The 19,239-nt window shown below is 41.7% G+C and overlaps 1 protein-coding gene across 4 annotated transcripts in view; it reads left to right on the top strand.

Annotated features, from left to right (window-relative positions):
- The window catches only part of macrod2 (mono-ADP ribosylhydrolase 2), a 380,406-nt gene that overhangs the window by 135,367 nt on the left and 225,800 nt on the right, over positions 1-19,239 (top strand). For all 4 annotated transcript variants that reach the window (XM_076162202.1, XM_076162186.1, XM_076162194.1 and 1 more), the window contains exon 5: positions 18,502-18,618. In XM_076162202.1, the coding sequence (XP_076018317.1) occupies positions 18,502-18,618 (117 nt within the window). The remainder of the gene's footprint in view (positions 1-18,501; positions 18,619-19,239) is intronic.

Genomic DNA, 19,239 nt, shown 5'->3' with positions numbered 1-19,239 from the left:
ATCGTCCCAATGTCCATTATTCAAAAACGTCTCACTAGACTGAAAGCCCATAACTCTGATGGCCCGATATTCTGACAATAAAGGTCTGTAGTTCCAGCACACACTTTCAAGCACCTGATAAACTAAATTAGCACACTGACATATTTATACATATTTGTCATATTTGCTTTTTGTCCGGCCGGTCCTCTTGCATATTCTCGCTTCTCTAACAAACTGTCCACAGTTTGTGCGAGTATCTGATAACACAATAGTACGAGCACATTCTCATACTTGCATACATATATATATATATATATATATATATATATATATATATATATAGGTGAGTTGGTACTTCAGTGGTAACCTTTAATGAGCGACAAAAGAATAACCTTTACTGATATTGGCAGTTTGTTATATGGATTAATGTTGTTTTTAATGATCTGTAAAGAAGTAGAGATTGAATTTAGAGGAAGTCTTTTTATAACTTCTTTATAACTGTTCTTTATAACTCCTCCTTTTGTCTGCACCAAGAGTTAGTCGAGCTGTTTTATTGGCTCTCCTCTCATCCATCACACTGTCTTCTTGGGGATCCCCGTCTAATTAGAACGATGGCGATGAGATGGCCACGGCAGCAGACAGAGAAGGATAGCTGCTCAAGAAAAAAAAGAGAGGATTCCACCATCGAGTGGGCAAAGTTGCTCTGCGGTGCTGCTGCGCTGGCTCCAGACTGTTGATTGATTTGCATTGCAGATTGGATAGACTTAGAGGACCTGGCGGGCTTTCCAGGCTGACGCTGTCTTAAACCCAGCATAATCCCTGGCTAGTGGCCCAGTATGTTGCACACCCTTTCATTAATATGGGAGTGCCAGTACACCTGGCCACCAGACACAACATTTCAGGAAGCTTCAAATGAAGTCGATCAGTCACAGCCATCGCAGTGATAAATAGAGTGCAGGCCAGCCAGTGACATTTGTTCCCTTCTGTTTGGCTTTTTGTCTACGCAGTGACCCCCTGGCTTTTGCCTGTCTGGGGTTTCCTTATTAATACAAAGCAGTGTGACATTCTCTCTGACTACACTCACAAAGTATAACTTGTATATATAATCTTTAGCTTCCAAACTCCACTGGAACTTATACTATTACATGCACAACACTAAGCTTAACTATAACAATACTGTGTATTATGGTAAATAACCCAGCATATCCATTTTTAACATTATTTATTTCTTGTCTTCTGATGTGGAACTGCTGACATTCTGTATGATTTTAGAGACAAACATACCCCAAGACTGCTTTATACTTGTGCAGGGGTTGCATTTAGGCGTAAGGATCGCTTGGACCCTTTGCCTGCCTCTACACCTACACTTTGTCCTATTGTGCTGCTGGTATAACTGGAGAGCGGAGCCCTTTTTTCTATTGTTCCTTTTCATGGTGAGGTTTTCAAGAGATTTTGTTAAGATGGTTTGGGCTGAGCCGTGGACCATTTCTCTGCAAGCCTGTGAAGCCCTTTGAGGCACTTCACAGGTTTCAATGTAGTTGTTTATTATTTTGAAACCTTTGCAATGCGTCATTGTGCAAAAAAAACACATTGAACCGCTCTTACATGCTCTTGCTGTAGCCCCAATGTGCATACTCAGTGAAAACAGGCCGTCATCGAAGACATGCCCACGTGCTGGACTTTTTCAGTTAATTCAACACACCCAACTCCTACAAGTGTCTGTATTTATCAGACATATTTTGCGTCAACAGGAAGTAAGCATTGTGATGTTATAGATGTCAGATTCCTGGACCTTACCTCACCCAGCCACAAAAGGCGTTATCCAGGTGTTTTCATGTGGTTTATGGTGCATCATTAAGAAAGTTTTATTATCTCTTTAACAACAGTTTATCCAATGCTGGAAACAGATAAGCATAGCACACATAGACATAGACACAAGAACGGGTTTATCTGATTTTGGAGAGGTTTGCATCTCTTTACAACCAAAACCATGAAAATGCCACATAGCTCTTGCGTTCTAATTAGGCAAGTATATTATCTTGGTACAGCATCTGGCCTGTGTTACTTGCTTTGTATTGAAACTCCCTCTTGTAAGGTCAACACAAACAGAATCAAGGCAGGCTACAAAATTATAGAGTTGGCAGAGGAAAGGAAAAAGAAAATCCATTTGTGCCCAACAGTATTGCTGCTTTATTGAACTTCCTCTGCACTGGTTTAGAATAAGTCGGGTAATGTCAACAGCAAATGACCTTTTGAGTCTAAGACGTCAGTCAGACTTCCAATGTTAAACCCTGCAGTTTAATGCTGTACTTTGGAAATGATTCCATAAGGGCTTGACAAATTCTGTAAAAGTCAAAAACTTAGATAATACAAATAGTCTAATGCTACCCCATGCATGGAAATATAAAAGTCTGAAGTCATTGTTGATGCCATCTACTATGCAGTGATGTAAGCCCCTGGGTTCATGTAAAATGTCTCTATTCAAAATTCAGTGTCTTTCTGTATTTTTTTTTACATTTTATACAATATTCGTTTAAATACTGTATATTCACAGAATGAATGAATGAATCTGAGGGAACATAGCTGAATCTGTGCTTGGCCTTCCCAGAGAAGAGCCAAACCGCTGGAACCAGTCCGGTTGTCAGCTGTACTTGCACTTCCAGCCTGATTGGTGTTTACCAAGGCTATGCCAGGTCTCTGTGCTGGCAGCTTTCTGTTTGCCCCTTCCCTATTGACTAAGTAGATGCTAGAAAGGCTAAATGCCAAGATCACACTCATACACTGGCTATGGCCTTTGGATTTGCCATTGGGAAAATGGAACAATAGCTGTAGTCTTACAGAGTGCTACACTACATTTGCTTTCCCTTTGGAAGTAAATTAAACAACCAATGTATATTCAGTCGTTTAAGCCTTTTAATTCCATCCAAGACCATAATGTTATACGTTTTCTGACAGCCACAAGGAAGTTTATGTAAAATATATAACAATGTAAATGTAAAATGTGCTTGAGAGCTTAATGGCCTTGTGGTGCGGGACCCGATGCTGCGGCACCGTCTGCCAGACAGCAGCAGCCAAATCAGTTTGTGGCTGGGGGGGACTGGGGACTCTGATGATCGGGTTGGCCTTTGTCCTGCATCTCTGGATCTAGACGTCCTCCATGGATGGCAGCATCATCCTGGAGATGTGCTGAGCAGTTTTCACCGCCCTTTGTAAAGCCTTACGCTTGAGGGCGGTGTAATTATTATAGCATGCAGTGTTGCAGCCAGTCAGGGTACTCTCAATGGTGCACCTGTAGAAGTTGCCAAGTATGCTGGAGTTGATGTCGAACCTCCTCAGCCTGCGGTGGAAAAAGAGCTGTTGTTTTGCTGATTTTGTGATGAAGTTGAATGGAGTTTGTGAGGTGAGTGAAAGGTCAGCTCCCCGCTGATGTGAACCCTGCGGAGCCCTAAAGCTGCTGACTCTCTCCACCAGCGTCCCATTGATAGTGATGGAGGCGTGTCCTTCTCCCTGTCGCTACCTGTAGTCTACAACCAGCTCCTTTGTTTTGCTGACATTGAAATGGAGGTTGTTGTCCTGGCAGTCAGATGTCAGGGCTCTGACCTTCACTCTGTCAGCTGTCTCATCGTAGTCAGTGATCGGGCCGATGTTGTGTCATGTCGTCTGCAAACTTGGCCTAGGGCTGAGCGTACAGATAGGGTGCTGCTGTTGACAGTCAGGGTGGAGGATGTGGTGGAGCTCATCCCCACAGTTTGGGGTCTGCTCCTCAGGGAAGTTCAGGATCCAGTCACACAGGGCGGTGTTGAGCCCCAGATCTCTCTTGATGACAAGCTTGGTATTATGCTTAACTATATGGTATTGAATGCTTAACTAGGGTCAATGAACAGCATTGTCACATATGTGTTCCTCCATGGGTTTTATGTGTTAATGAATGATACCGTTAAATAATACTATTAAAACATACCGGGGTAGAGAAAGACACCTGTGTTTTTATTTTAGAGATAGTGGCCGCATTAATATGTAAAATAATCACAACTTAATTTTATCTTAATCTCCTCTGTAATGACATCAGTTTTTATGCCAGGGAATAGATTAAGTATATCCCATCTTGGTTTAAGATATGAAAAATGGATCATAACCTGCCCAAGAGAATCATCAGATTAGGTCCAAAACTGTGAATGTAGTCTCCTATTCTTTTAACATCCATCACTACTGGTGCACCGCTAAGATGACATACATGCTGACCTACCAGATTTAAAGTCGGAATTGATAACTAATGTCTTCAGCGGTGACAGTGCACTGTATAGTAAGCCCACATATCATCTCCAGAAGGTCAATGGCTTCTATCAACGGCCCAAGAAGGATAACTTGCCAATATCCAGCAATTCCAATTTGTGATACAGAGTCTGGTGGTGTTTTCTTCTGTAAATGTAGCTAAGGCCTCTGTTGTGACCAGTGGTTCTGTAAAGATCACTGACATGTTGTTTATTGATCGCGAATCATTATTTCCATCTTGCTGAGTAGAGAAATCTGAACATGTGTTTAGGAATACTATTCATCTTTCACAATTTATTTGGACAGAAGAGAGAAGGTCTTTAATGTTCCTACTGATCAAATCCACCGCTGTTTCTTTTCCTGTGCACTACAGAAACATGCAGGTTGGTTTTGTTCGGCTTTTAAATTAAAGGCTCTGATCAAAGCTGTAAACACTGAGCTCTACAGACTGCTATCACCCCGTGGCTGTTATTCTATTCGTTTGAATTAGAAAACCTCTCCCCTAGAGCAGGTGTGGGTCCTGCAAGGGTGCATAACTGACCAGCAGACAGCAGGTATGAGGCTCATCAGTGAAACGGATGAGCGGTCGAATGACCACGTATCTCTGTTGTTATTGGACTTGTCACTGTCACTCAGACAGACTGGAGTGACAGGAGACCCCATTACCCTCCAAGATTCACCTCCATCCTGATGCTTTTATATTCATCTCTGAGGTAGGGAGAGAAGAAGAACACGCTTCAATACCCTCATTAAAATGCCCCCACCTTAAAGCATTGTCATGTGGCGAGTGCTGGTATACCCTCTAAAACACATGCATATATATCTTTATTGTCATTCCAAACAACATTAGTAGGTTCAATAAGGATCTTTTCCACAGTTCTGAGAAAAAGCTGCTTTTGAAATGGCCGGTAAGTATGTTAAAGCTGGTCTTCCCCGGAGAAACATTATCTACTTAATTAAAAAGACCAGCAGGAAAGGCCTGGAATCATGACGGTATAATTATAAAAGCCCCATTTCTGTTAATCCTTGGCTCTGCAGCAAGGAGCCTCACATAGTGGAGCCAGGCCATGGCCACTAGTTATGCACTGGGACCACACAGGGCTTTTTACAAGGAGAGGCAGTGGGAGGACAACTGGGTCTTTAACTGAGGATGTGGGCAGCTGAGAGGAAACCCGGAGCTCTACTAGAGGTGTTTTTACTGCTGCCGAGCCTGGGGAGCAAGGCACGGCAAGATCATTTATGAAGGACATGGAGTCAAGAGGCAAATGATAGGCATGTTTATAAGTCAAGTCTATGAATAGTGTGCCAACCGCTGATGCATTGTTTGGCCCATTGGGGAAGCAGAGCTGTATAGCACTGCAGTTGTGGTTGTAAAAACAATACACCCACCTTAAGATGAGCAAATACTATACATTTGTGTATAGTATGTTACCAGTGATTGTGGTCCGTGTACCTCACCTAACAGAGAAGCTGGCTTTTATTTGAGACAGACTTTTATTACAAATTTCCTGTTTTACATGCATATTTGAGCATTTTGTAAAAACCCTATCCTTCTCCGATGGTTTTGATGTGCTACTGCTGCTGTTTGCTGTTAGTGCAGAGTCATCATATAGTATATTTCTACACTGTAATGGCTGTCATGTTAAATTTATTATAATATACATTTCCGCAGCATTAATTTCATCAGTAAAATGACACACTTGTGATTTACTCACCACTCTGCTGCTCCATCCATCCATCATCTTTCCCACTTAACCTCCCGCAGAGCCTGGAGCCTATGCCAGCATAGGATAATTGATACTTTCTATTCGCCTAACCGGCATGTTTTTTTAGAATGAGGGGTGAAACCAGAGCACCCTCGTGAAGCCCAGAGCCACAGAGATGCAGGGAGAACATTCAAACCCCACGAAGGCTGAGAATGTTGAGAAACCTCAACTTGATCCTCCCAGATTTTCACTCAGCTAATCAGCTCATGGATGCTGTGGGAATAGATATGTTGCATTTAGCACAGAAGTCATTGTTTTTCAGACATGACTAGTGACCTTTTAAGCACTTTAATATCCATTAATGGGCCGTTATTTGTCCACCAGATCTTATTAATGAATATTGTAATATACTAACTAAAGATATTTGAAATGGTCTTTCCTTACATTTCCTGTAGATTAAATGTCAGTGTCATTTTGAACTCATTCACCAGACAAAATGTTGAGGTGGGCTCTGTGTGTTGCTGGTGCCAGTGCCAGGACCTTTGATTTGTGCCTAACAGCTGGGCCTGGGGAAGACATTTCAGTGGGCAACTGCGGACTCTTAATCTCCCCTGCGCTGACACGGGCTCACTTAATAGATAGCACACTTTGGGAGTCTGCAAGAAAGTTGTCAGGGCCCCCATCAGATAAATCACCGGAGAGGATTCCACGCTGGCTATTGCAATTTTCTGGCCCCGGGCCCCGACGGCCTGCTTTTCTTTGTTTGCTTACATTGCGTCCCAGAGAGGTAATGATTTGACTGGCAGTGATGCAGAGTGTGATTTTCATTACCTTGTTTTACAGGCTGCAGCTCAGCAGAATCTCCAAAATTCTCTTTTGATTAGTTTTTGTGATACCAAAGCAATCTGCTTTATTGTTTTAGATTGGATACACTGAATTTAAATGTTAATCAATTAAGATTCACATTCCGATTTTCATATCTCTTAAGTCAAAATATACCTTTGTTAAGATAATGAAACTCCTGCTCAGTCTGTGTTTGACTGTTTCCTGAGGAATAATCGTAAAAGACAATCAGTTAGGGTACCCATTTTTCTGTATTTAATTTTCCCTCTATTTAATCTATCATCCTGTTTACAGATTCATCACAATGCAAAATGGATTATGATCTGTGTGTCTGTGGTAATCTTCTCCGAAAGCAAGACAAACACAAAACACTGTTTATGACTTCTTCCTTTCTCTGGTAAAACTTCAGTGATTATGATGAGCAAAATATATTTTTATATGTTTTATTGTCTAACTCTTGTCTCACTTTGTCAATAAAAGAGTATTAAAACGCACAGAGGCTATTATAACTACTCGTTAGATTTGACATTGACTCTAATATTCTGTATTGAAAAGTTTAGCCTGAATTTTATTTTTGCTGTGACTACTTAAAGGGATCCTTTGTCTACCAACCAGTGCGACTGAAGGCTTTTCCTTCTTCCGTTTAATAAATATTATGGCACAATATGTGTATGGCTGTCTTAAAGGTACATGTTTTGACACAGCCACGTTAAAAGTCTTTCCTTATTATTCTCAAAACTAATTTATGTGGTCTGACATTATTTATACCTTTCATGCTAATGTTTTTCATGTGACTTATTGTCTTCTTTACCAGCATCAACACTCCAAATTACCATCTGCTCCAACTAAGCATTGGCATTAGCTCAGACAGGTATATTGGCCCGACATTGCCATTTTGTTACAGAGCAACAAGTATCGCATCAGTTTATGAACTCCAGAGAGGCAAGCTAAATGACATACAGTACTCTCGAGACATGTAAAAGCTGTTTATTTATCTTTGTCATTCCTCCAAGGTCGTCTCTCTGGTGCCAATTATTTTGACGTGACTAACAAGCCACAATAGTATGATGGCATCTCTTTGTTCTGTGCATTGTTTGCCAAACATTTAGTAAATCCAGGTACGCTTAGCCTTAGACTGTGTAACAAAATTGGATAGCGCAGTTGTATATTGATTTATTCTGGCATGTAGCTAAAGTCTGTGTAAGCTTTTCCTGCTTTGCTTTTCCTCACCTGGCATACTCTAATTATGTAGCGTATACATCTGATTTGCATTTTTGCGTTAATCGCTGTTCAGACAAAAAATTGGAGTGTAACAAACATGTAAAATGTAAAAAACTGATTTATAGTGTAAAATAGTTTTGTGTAATTTCAGCAGCTGTTGCAAAAACTGCATGAAAACAGGAGTAGAGCAAGTATATCTAATATGGTATATGGCAGACACTTACAAAATCACATGCCCTGTTAAGCATAAAAATATATAATATATATGGATAGTGACACCTAATGTAAAAGTAATTCTATAGGCCTGTAATATCAGTTCATTAGCTTTTCCTTAGCCCTTAGCCCATGTGTAGTTTAAAAGTAATTGGCAACTTTCATTTAAGACTCCACGGTTAGTAGAATATCATGAACAATTTCTTAAATTTCATCTCCTGATTAAACATAATTCTGAATGATAACCCTCACACATATACAGAACCAGGTAGAGAGTAAAAGCTCTGCCGCCCTGTGCAGCCTAACACAGTACTGGCTGGGAGACAAACTGCTTTTGCACATTGTCACAGAGGTTTAGCTATTTGCATAGTGAGTATCCTGTGACAAACTGTACACATGACAATTGTTGGAAGAGATGAGGAAAACGTTTTCAGGTATTGATTATATTGTCGTATAGTTGTCTACCCCAATGATTATTCCTCTTGATTTAAGAGAAACCACAATTCTACTGAAATACCTGAAATAGCAGATTCTGATGTTCATTCCAATTATCCATGATGTCTCCAGTTCTGCTGTGGTTAGATATGTTATCATACTGCAATTGCACATCCCTCTGGCTATTTTTTTTTACACTCCCAACAGTAGTCCACACATTATCCATTCTGTTATCACAGGTAAAAAGATTAATGAGGAAGAAACAAAATATTAAAACTGTGATGACCTTCTGTTCTGTGGCTCTCTGTGGTTTGACATGTCTCCTGTGCTGCTTTGCATATGTAAATGTATTGTAAAAGGCGGCCGCATTTGCTGTAGAAGTGCCTTGCACAAGCAAACCCAAAGAACCATGCATAATAGCAACAGATGTTCATGCATTTTTATCCGAAGCAGTGGCCTTTCATTGAAATGCTCCATCTTTCTTCATTTCTGCATTACTGCCTTGCCAGGGAGTTTGGCCTCGACATCAAAAAACTCTGATATTGCAGCCATGCTTGCTTTCTCTCCTCACCATCCCCCTTGCTATTCCGAGTGCGCCATAATTGCATGCATTTGTCTCGTCCTGCCTGGCGTTGTTGCTTCGTAGAGCACTCGATGCATTGAACAAAGTGTTTCTGTTCCAACTTTCACCTTTAGCCAGGTTGTTCTTAGAAAAGCCATCCTTTACCATCAAGCCGTCGGCTCTCTTGGGTAACGTGAGGATGAACTTTGTGCAGGGAAGTAATTTATGATGAAATTGGCCAGGATCGGCTCAGGGGGGCTGTAGTTTCTGGCTGTGTTTTCTCAGCATTAGTGTGTCCCTTATTAGCCCAACTTCTCAAAGAAGGCAATTTCTTCAGGAGGCGACACTTAATTATGCCAGGATGAAAATGTGTGTTGTTTTTATCGATTCCAAATAGCCCCTGCTCTGAGGAGAGCCGACCTTAAGTTGCAAGAAATAGACAGTGAAAAATAGCCTTACTCAGCTGCCTATCTTTCCCATCATTAATATAATGATAAAATCAAACACACTAAAACATGAAAGACTCTAGGAGGTGGTGGTCATAAAAGTGGTCAGTCTCCATTAATGTTAACTAAAAACACGTTGCTTCTGATCAATAATTCACATCAGCCTCAGACTCTTGATCCAGTCCAAGGGGAGCCCTCACTGGTCAGCACTGATATCAGGCTTTCAAATTACTCACAGCAAATCACATTTTATCTATTCCAGACTACAGATTTGCTGCTCTCAGAGCTGGTAGGCTTATTGGTATATGCTTCCCGGTGTTACTGGAATGTATTTTGACTACCTTAGTAGAGATATAACACTGTGGTAAAGCCCCACGACCACCGCTCTTTGATGTCTGGATCCCTTACAGGAGGAATTAACTGCATTTCATGTTGTTTTGGGTAATAATGTTTTGAGTTGTTCAGAAATACTTTGATTGCTTCAACCCGTGAACTCGAAGAAACCCATGAAAATCTTTCTAGTTTCATAAACAACTTATAGTGAAGCATGACATGAAAGACATGAATATGTAACGGCAGCTTTTAATTACATGGTGTTCTGAAAATACGGGGCCACAACTGCGGAAGGCTTACTCGACTTCAAGTACTTTGTACACAGGCACAAAGCACGTGTGTGTATGCATGTGCTAACGCACACACTGCACTTCAGATTGGTTTTGCTGGAGGAGCAAGTCTGAGAGTCTCTCAAAATATAGTGTATCCTGTCAGTCTCTTTTACTCCTCTTTCCTGTGGCAGTAATAGTAAAGCTGCGGTGGCAAAAGGTAATCTAACCGAGAGATGAGACGATAATAGCCACATTGACAGAGATGTTGTTTGTAATATGAGACTGAATGAGATGTCAAAGGTGAAAAAATGAGTGAGATGTTGAAGGCGGGTGTGGGGCTTTGTATTTGCGGCCGACTTTTGCGTTTATCTAGGATTATTGCGGCAGTGATGAATGGCACATTGCAGCTAAAAAAATAATGAGAGTTTGAAGCCTGGGTAAGTCATCTGGATTTCTAAGACCCATTGATGCCGTCATGTATGCAGCTGCGATCACAATCAATGATGCAGGCTGCTGCTGCCGACGGGGCTTCAATATGTTGGGGATGGCATGGGGAAGGCCTTGATTATATGTTGGAGGAATTGATGTTGTGTCATGATGCCATTGGTGCCTGTTGTCTACAACCACTCGTATAACAAGTTTATTTATGGCTCAATTTTCTTGTCATTTTTCCTTGGAATGACTTGGAACAATTTATATTGAACAAGTAGCAATTTTTCACTAGACTTTGGCTTTTATCGGTTAACGAATTTCAGGAAGTGTTCAGGTTTCATGGACAGTGACCCGTCTGTTAGATAGGGGTGTTAATGTGGCAGTGATTGGTTTATTCCACTTTTTAAAAGAGATGTACTTTTCTATATTGACCTGGTGGCGCACACACATGTAATAGCTCTGATGGGCCTCTTGTTTTATGATGTTTCCACTATTGCTAATGTTACCACTAGATTGCTTAACTGGATAAAACTATATAACACGTCGGCAATAGCTGCCAAGCATGAGTGGCAGTATCAGTCGATATCATTGCTGGTAGTCCTGTTGCATTGTCCTCTGTAGAAAACATTTGTAGGACTTTGCATATCACTGGCAGGTGCTATGTAGTAGTGTGGCTTCCTGTATCTTTTTTCTGTGCATGCCTGGACAAGAGGTTACACAGAATTTGAATAATCTGGTGACTACGTTTGCCTTTCTCACATGAGAGTTATGGTACAGGAGTCATTGTACTGTCTAAGTAAAGCATTATCAGGTGGCGTGACGTTGCTGTGAAGAAGTGTGAAGAGTTTTCCCAGTACTGAAGAATGCAGACTGTCTCACTGAGGTCTGTCTTGGACGGAGCGGCTCCGCTCCCTGAAATGCTTATTGCTGCAAACAACAAGACCGAACAGTTAAAACAACATCTCCAGTCGTTAGGACGAGGTCACGGCTATTGTCCCTGGGAGACAAGCACGGCCGGGGTTTGGCACCGACTCGTCCGCAGCTGTTGTAGTTCCAGTTTCCAACGACGGCGTCAAATGAGCTTTGGTAACCTAACCTGACATTCCTTTACTGGCCTTCAAATGCTTCTCACTTTAACTGCCACTTCACACATCCAGTTGGACGTTTGAATCAGGATTTCAGTACTAAAAAACTCAAATCAAAATACTAGGTCTGTATTATCATTACTCTAAGAAGATTTTGTATTTTGTCCTCATGAAGGGTAAATGTATTCTTTCTCTGCTATAACCGCTGCTGACAGCTGGATGGCATAAAGCAGTGCTTTATTCTCAGCATGATCATCAGATAAGCATACAGTATACACAGCACTCACAACGCATAATTGAAGTGTCACCAAGTAACAGGGTTCTAAGTAATTGGAAGTAATTGAACTGCATCTTAATTGTACAGTAACAAATAAAGCATGGCAAAATAAGTACAGTGTGGAATAGTGGGTAGCTGCTGTGACTGTCTATTTCTCCACGCTGGGCCTCTCTGAATAATATCTGACCAGGAAGATATCTCATTCACAGGAAGTTATCCCTAAAATAGGATGTAGTTGAACAATATATTCTGTATTTATGTATTTGGTGTGATAAACAAAAGGTGAGAGAGAGCACTAATCCACAGAATTGTCGGGATCAGTGTGGCTTTACTTTGAAACTAAACTTGGCATTCATAAAGTTGCACACATTCATAGTTGGTAGCTACAGTACAGTTCTTTACTTTTGGCCACTGTGGTGCTCCTTTGAAGCAACTGGAGGTAAATTCTTCTGCTCTAGGGCACTCTAATAAAAGTTTGTTGCCTGGAGAGGGGAGGTCAGTTAAAGCCTAGACTGCGTTGTTTTTGATGCAACCTGTGTTATAATGGTTAAAGCTGTCAATTTATAGTGTTTTCGTCTATGTTCCCAAACCACCGATTTAAGCAGACTAATTTGGCGTTTTATGGTGAAATGTAAGAGTAATAACAGGGTTTCTTCTGCATTGTCTAGAACCTGTGATTGGTGTGTCATTTATTCTCACTTCCACTGACGTTGTCGTGTTGAGGGAATAGTGAGTCATGTAAGCCTGGGGTATTTTGTCATTCTGGAGAGAAACATCTGTGACTATCTGCCTACGATTCTAATGGCCCAAATCCCCTGTTTATCTAAGCATTATAGGTAAAATGGAAATTATTACCCCTTTCCTGGGAACTTGTTTACAGTGGGGAGTGATCCTTGGCTCTTGTTGCATCTGAAATTGCTGTGATTACGATGCATAATCCGGTATCTCTTGGGAGTATCCACAATGGTTGGAACATATTCTACCTGACATTTAGTTCAGCCAGGATCTCTGATTGGCACTTGATTAGCAACTAATCCATGTCATTATCTCCTTCAGTGGAATTACCAGAGTAGAAAATGGCACTGTAAATCACAGAGGTGGAATTGCGGAGGGGGCTTTGATCAGTCTACATAGCTCTGAAAGTGCTATGTAGACTGTGATAAATTGAATATGTTGTTGCTATGGATACCACACAAATAGGTGAAGGGGACTACATAGTTTAGTAGTTTCAGGAAAGGCGTTCTGATTTTGTGTGCAAACTGCAACCCTATGAGTAGTGATGCAAGTTTTTTGTTTCTGGAGCTCCAGTGTCTGTCCACGAGTGTCAGCATGTCCGATCCCTCAGTGGACCGGCAAATAATGTCCATACAAAAAAAAATAGGAGTCCAGCCCTTCCTTGACATTAATGACTATCTATTCCCCTCTGTTAGATTATGTACTGATATTCTTCTATATGTACTGCGATGTGGAATCCAGCTCACCCGCCTCCCTCCTGCCCACCCCTGTGCTGCCTCCTCTGGCTCCAGTCCTGAACCCAACCCTCAGAGGAGCGGAAAATAATTAGGAGAGAAAATTGCAGCTGACACTATTTCTGAAAAGCAGGGTATTGTAATGAGAGCAGAGCAGGTATTCATTGTGTCTGAGGGAGCGATTGAAAGCCCTTGGTTTTCGGGCTGCCTGGGAGAAACCCGGGGAGAGTAAGCAGAGCTTTGCTGAGTCCTTTAATGCATGTGGGAACCAAGCCTTGAGAGGACGAGGCAGAGGTGTCTTCAACAATGGCAGGAGCCAAGGTTACAGCTGAGTAACTAATTCAAACTGCTCTAGACTGACACGCACACACACACACCCTCACACACTTTGTCTTTGTCTCTCTCAATCTGTCTCTCTTTCTGTCTCGTTCTCTCTCCTTGTTCCCATTATGAGTTCAGTGGGATACCATCCAGCCGCAGCTCAAAGTTATCTTCATTAGCTGAGCGGACTTGGTGGAGTGGCTGTTGGGGGGGAACCTTTCTCTGAGCAAGGCACTCTGAGAAGATGAATAAATGTTTTGTCCCACATAGGCCGGACCTAATGCAGCGGCAGGCTGCAGGGAGAGATAGATGAGGTATTAAGCATTATATTTTTCAGTGTGGGCCCAGGAAGCCCGGTAGAGGGGTGGACAGGCACGGATGGTGCAGCCTGAATATTAAGCCCGTTAAATGAAATGTCCTCCATAACGCTGTCTTAAAAGGGACTGAAATATAGTGCTGGACATCAGTGTGCATTATGCATCATGTGTTTATCTAAGGCCTTTTACCTGACATATGAGTCAGGTAGATGGTGGTGGATGAGGGCAGTAAAATGTATTTGATTGCCTTTTACTGCCAGGATGGAGAAGCACCATCAGGGTGAGCACACTGCAAGAGAAGTTCTTTTAGCATTTGACTATGACTGCTGTTTCCAAGTGTAATGGGGACATAGGCTAATAGCTATCAAGAGTCCCTTTCAGAGTACAATGGGCGACGATGGATGATTCGTGGATGGATGATTTAATTAGCAGGTAATCAGAATTCAATCTAAATTCTGCGATAAAAAAGAAAGAACCATGTTCAAAAACCACAATTACACTTTGCTTGGGATTGTGGCAGTGTGAGCAACAGGACACAGGGCTTGCATGGCCTCCTTTCTGAAGTGAATGTAAATGCCACACTTAGTTAATGAGGGTCTGATGCCGCCTTTGTAATGTTGCAGGCATCTATAATGTAGGAATCTGCTGGGAATAATGCTGAAATCTCACTTAAATGAGAAAATAAATTGACGGCCAAATTGCATGTGGGTCATATTTCCACTTATGAAGACTCTGATCTCCTTTTAGTTGCTTAAATTATGGACATGGGAAATGAAGTTGCAATCAAGTTTAACCCTGCAACCAGTGATGTGTGTTTATCTCCCCGCTAAGCCTCACACCCCATTTTGCAATTGGATTTAAAAGTACAAAGTGCATTTTGAAATATCTTTTTCTGCCCCCTGCCTCTTGTGCACTCTCTCTGTCTTGCGCGCACGCACGCACTGAGAAAAACACACAAATTACCCATGATGCATCTTTGACACTCCACCCATTCCGTGAAGCTGTCTAAGTAAAGCAGGTAAATTAAATCTGCAGCAGTAACATCCCAGATTCTGGCAATCAGCCAGATCAGTTCAGCATTTCCTTCTCCGTTTACGGGCACTGTGAACAAATTTCCAGGCTTGTAGGGACTCGCTGTGACACACTCGGCGGCACACCGTAGATTATGCGGCCGTGAAAAGGAGGAGCACTGAAATGGAAGATGAAACTATTATCTGCAATCTCATTCTTCAGCCACTGAGATCAAACACAGAACCTTATAAGCTTGCCTGGTTCCCTGGGTGCCCATGGGTAACAGATCAGCCATGGTTGGTAGTGATGAGAAGGCGCGTCTGGGGAGAATGGGTTCCTTTGGGATGCAGGAAACTGGAGGAGTGCTTTATTAAATTTCTCTTACCTGGCTGGCTTTACCTGACCATGAAAAGATTATAGTTCACCTCTACACCTGTTTCAGTAGAGGACAGGGGAGAGACTTTCCTGGCTCTGCCTGTCCTCTGCTTCATTGTGCGGGCTATTTTTCCAAGAAAGAGCCAAAATTATTTAAATTATAGCCGAATGCCGTCTGATCTGCATAAACCCAACCCTAACTACAAGCAGGTTTGCTCACGGCCCCGATAAATACCAGACATATATTCACAAGGTCATTCTGGCCCTGACATTGACAATTGGAGTGCTACCATCAGCTGTGTGGCATGAAATTGGAGGCCGTGCTCTCATTTTTACATTATCGCACCTAAATTGTTTTAGATGCCCACTCCAATCGGTCCATCCTACAAATAGATCAGTCAGTAGCATCGGTCAATAAATCTAGAGAATCTCTGAGGTCTTGCACTTAAAAATGCTCTACCCCACAAGTACATATGGCTACTGCATAATGTATACTGTTTAATAAGCTGCAATGTGCAACCTTCAGTGTGGCACTTTTTTTGCTGACTGAGCTCACTTTCTTCAATTAGTGGCCAAATATATCAGGGTGGCCCGGTGTCCTGAGTCCATGTCCCTACGCTGTGGAAAGATAACTTGCGCTACTCTTGGAGACAGGAATAACAACATACAGAGTAAAGCGGATACAAGATAGCTTGGAAAATGTTAACAAACTGCACCAGCCTACGTTTCACTGATTCAGTGCTTTAGTGTTCATTGTAGTGGTTGTGAACTTTTTGTTGTTGCCCCCAGGGCTCTCTTTTTATGTTACATGTCCATTTGGAAGACAAGAAACTGCACTTAGATAATATATTCAGCCGCACTGAATACGCGACACGAGGAAAAACAAGATACAAAAGAGGTGGTAATTTCAACATGTTAGTGGCATTAAAATTTCACACTATCATAAAACCTAAGCAGTACTGAAACATTGGTAGGTTGCTGAGAAAAGTATTTGTCATACGAGCAATGCATTAAGTACAAAGCTTGTACAAAGCCTTGCAGTGCAATGATAGAGGTGCAACTTCAGGCTGAACATGTCATGGGCTCGGTAGTAATGAAGCACTGCAACGAAACACAGTGGACAATCATTTCCTTTGGCTTTTTGCTGTGGTAATATTAAGTGAAATACATACATTTTCAAGCGTCATAACTGTGTCAACATTTACTTTTTCTGTTTCCACTAAATTAATGGTTCCACTGAATAATTATGAAATAAATTTGATTGAATTAAATGAACTCAATTATGCTATTTCGTCACACTCGACGCGCTTCTCCTCATCCACATCATTTTTCTCGCTGTCCTCCTCCCTGCGCTGCAGAATTAATGTATGTATAAGTATAAATCAGGAGGAGCTATATGTCCATAAATGAGATGCATCCTTATTGCATTTAAGATTTCAGCCTTTGTGCAGCTCTTCATGTTTGCTATATGTTAAGAAGCAATTATGATGCAAATAAGTGTGACTAACGATCATTTACAATCTTGTTTGTGCAGTAGTATTATAGAAATTGTATAAGCCTATAGCCAACATTACTCCCACATCATGTCATGTTAAGTAGCTGGCATTGTCACCGGAGTGATCTCTCTTCATATCCGCATCGCTGTCACACTCGTGTTACTTTTTGGAAAAACCATCAGGATTCGTCTCTGTCAACCGCCTGTCCCTCAGTCCATTAAAGATGAATGATAGAGCTGGAACATCTTCCGCCCAGCTGTTGTCGTCGTCGCCTCATCTCAGAGAAATTGAAAGGAGCGCAGAAAAATAACGTCTCTTGTCAAAAGACCTTTTGTCTGCTCTGAGGATGTATGTTCTTCTCTGTGAAGCAAAGCACATTGGAAGATGGGAAAGTAATGCGCTGCACTCTGTTTTTCCCAGCGCTGTATGTGAATAGTTATTGCATTAGAGATGAAGATAATGATAAGTCAGATCTGTTGTTTATCATGAATATAAATGTGTGTTTTGAACGGTTCTTGCTGAAAACAAATATCCAACATGATACCTTCACTCTACTTTACCTTTGATGGATAAAGCCTCTGTGAAAGACATTTTCTGCACAGTGAGAACCCCATGAAGAGGTCTGTTGTCCACTCCTACAGTTTTCCTCCTCTCAGCTCTGTTATCCCTTAATGGCTTGTGAGGATTTTTACAGGACAACTTGAGGAGGATTTTATGATGTTTCAGTGTGATTGATAACATGCTCTTGGAAGGGTGTCAGGCTTTCAGAGACGGATAATGTGGATTTCTATCTCTCTGCCTTTTTGTATAAGACGTGCCATCAATCAAGTGCATCACGCCCTTAACCTGATAAAATTAAAACCTTAGGGGGGGCCGGGGGCCCGGGGTCTCCACAGAACCAGGACAAACACATCAACAGGGAAGGCGACAGAATCAGAACACATATCCACATCATATCAGGCTCACCACAGAGAGGAGGATAGATAATATATTCCCACCACAGAGCAGAAAATACAGTTAATGATCTGGCTATACATTGCTGTTGACAGCGGAGAGGGATTACAGGAAGAACAGTCTCATTTTCCCTGTGTGTGGAGGCGTTATTAGATCCCAGCCCGGCTAATTTCATTCTTAAGCTCGTCAATATTTACCAGCAACAAGCGCAGTGCACCATGGCAGACCCTTCTCGCCCGGCAGAGAGGTGATCCAGAGCGAGGGAGACAATTTGAGAACATACAGATTCAGAATAGCAGAATCAGGCTGAATGCAATTTAATTTTGGCTCTGGGTGCTTCCTCCTGATCCTGTAAATGGATGTGCGTTTTTTTTGACGCGATCAAGCACACACACTGCTCATTAACCCTGTTGGCTTTAGATGCATATGCATGCTTTAGAGTCTTAACTCTGTCTTTGTTTGTGTGTGTGTTTTGGTTTCAGTTGATGGCTGCATACACAAAGCAGCGGGGTCCTGTCTGTACGATGAGTGCCACACACTAAATGGCTGTGAAACTGGCAACGCCAAGATTACCTGTGGCTATGATCTCCCTGCAAAATGTGAGTATCTTTTTTTCTGCATTATGTGCACTTAGTCCCCATAGTGGAGGAATATTCTCTGGCTTCATCACCGGAAAGCTTGTGAACATTCATATACAGGTAAACATTAGAACTGTGAAACAAGATGCAATTAGCAATATATCTAGTTTTCTTTTTATAAAGCAGCTTCACTGATTCAAATCCAAGGCTTTATAAAATGTGTAAAATCATCTAAACAGAAAATATTTATGCATCCTCAATTGTTGGCTTGTCATAAACCACTCACAAGTTGAATTGCAAAAGGATTCTTTGTTTGTCGGCTGTTGAAATTCTTGCTCAACACGCGCACACGCAAATGCGCGCACACACACACAAATGCACACACACACACACACCTGGGCATAATGACAGGGGTCATTAGTCTCTTCCCCCAGAACAGAGTGGCATTCCTTTAATGCCCCAAATAAAAACATTCAAATCATAATTCATTAGTTTAGAAAAATTCATCAGTAATAGATTGGGAAAAGTAATTTGCAGGATAATTAATGTGATTGGTGCTTGTTGTATGGCTAGGTGGGAGTGTCATCTGCACACACAAACAAAGGCATTATGGGAACTATTAGTTGCTTAATTTGACTGATT

Source organism: Genypterus blacodes, unplaced genomic scaffold, assembly GCF_046128005.1.
Source record: "Genypterus blacodes isolate CSIRO-AG114 ecotype Tasmania unplaced genomic scaffold, CSIRO-AGI_Gbla_v1 ptg000012l_1, whole genome shotgun sequence".
In the NCBI taxonomy this organism is placed as follows: Eukaryota; Metazoa; Chordata; class Actinopteri; order Ophidiiformes; family Ophidiidae; genus Genypterus; species Genypterus blacodes.
Note: the sequence above shows the minus strand (reverse complement) of the source record. Positions and strands in the feature narration are given on the sequence as shown.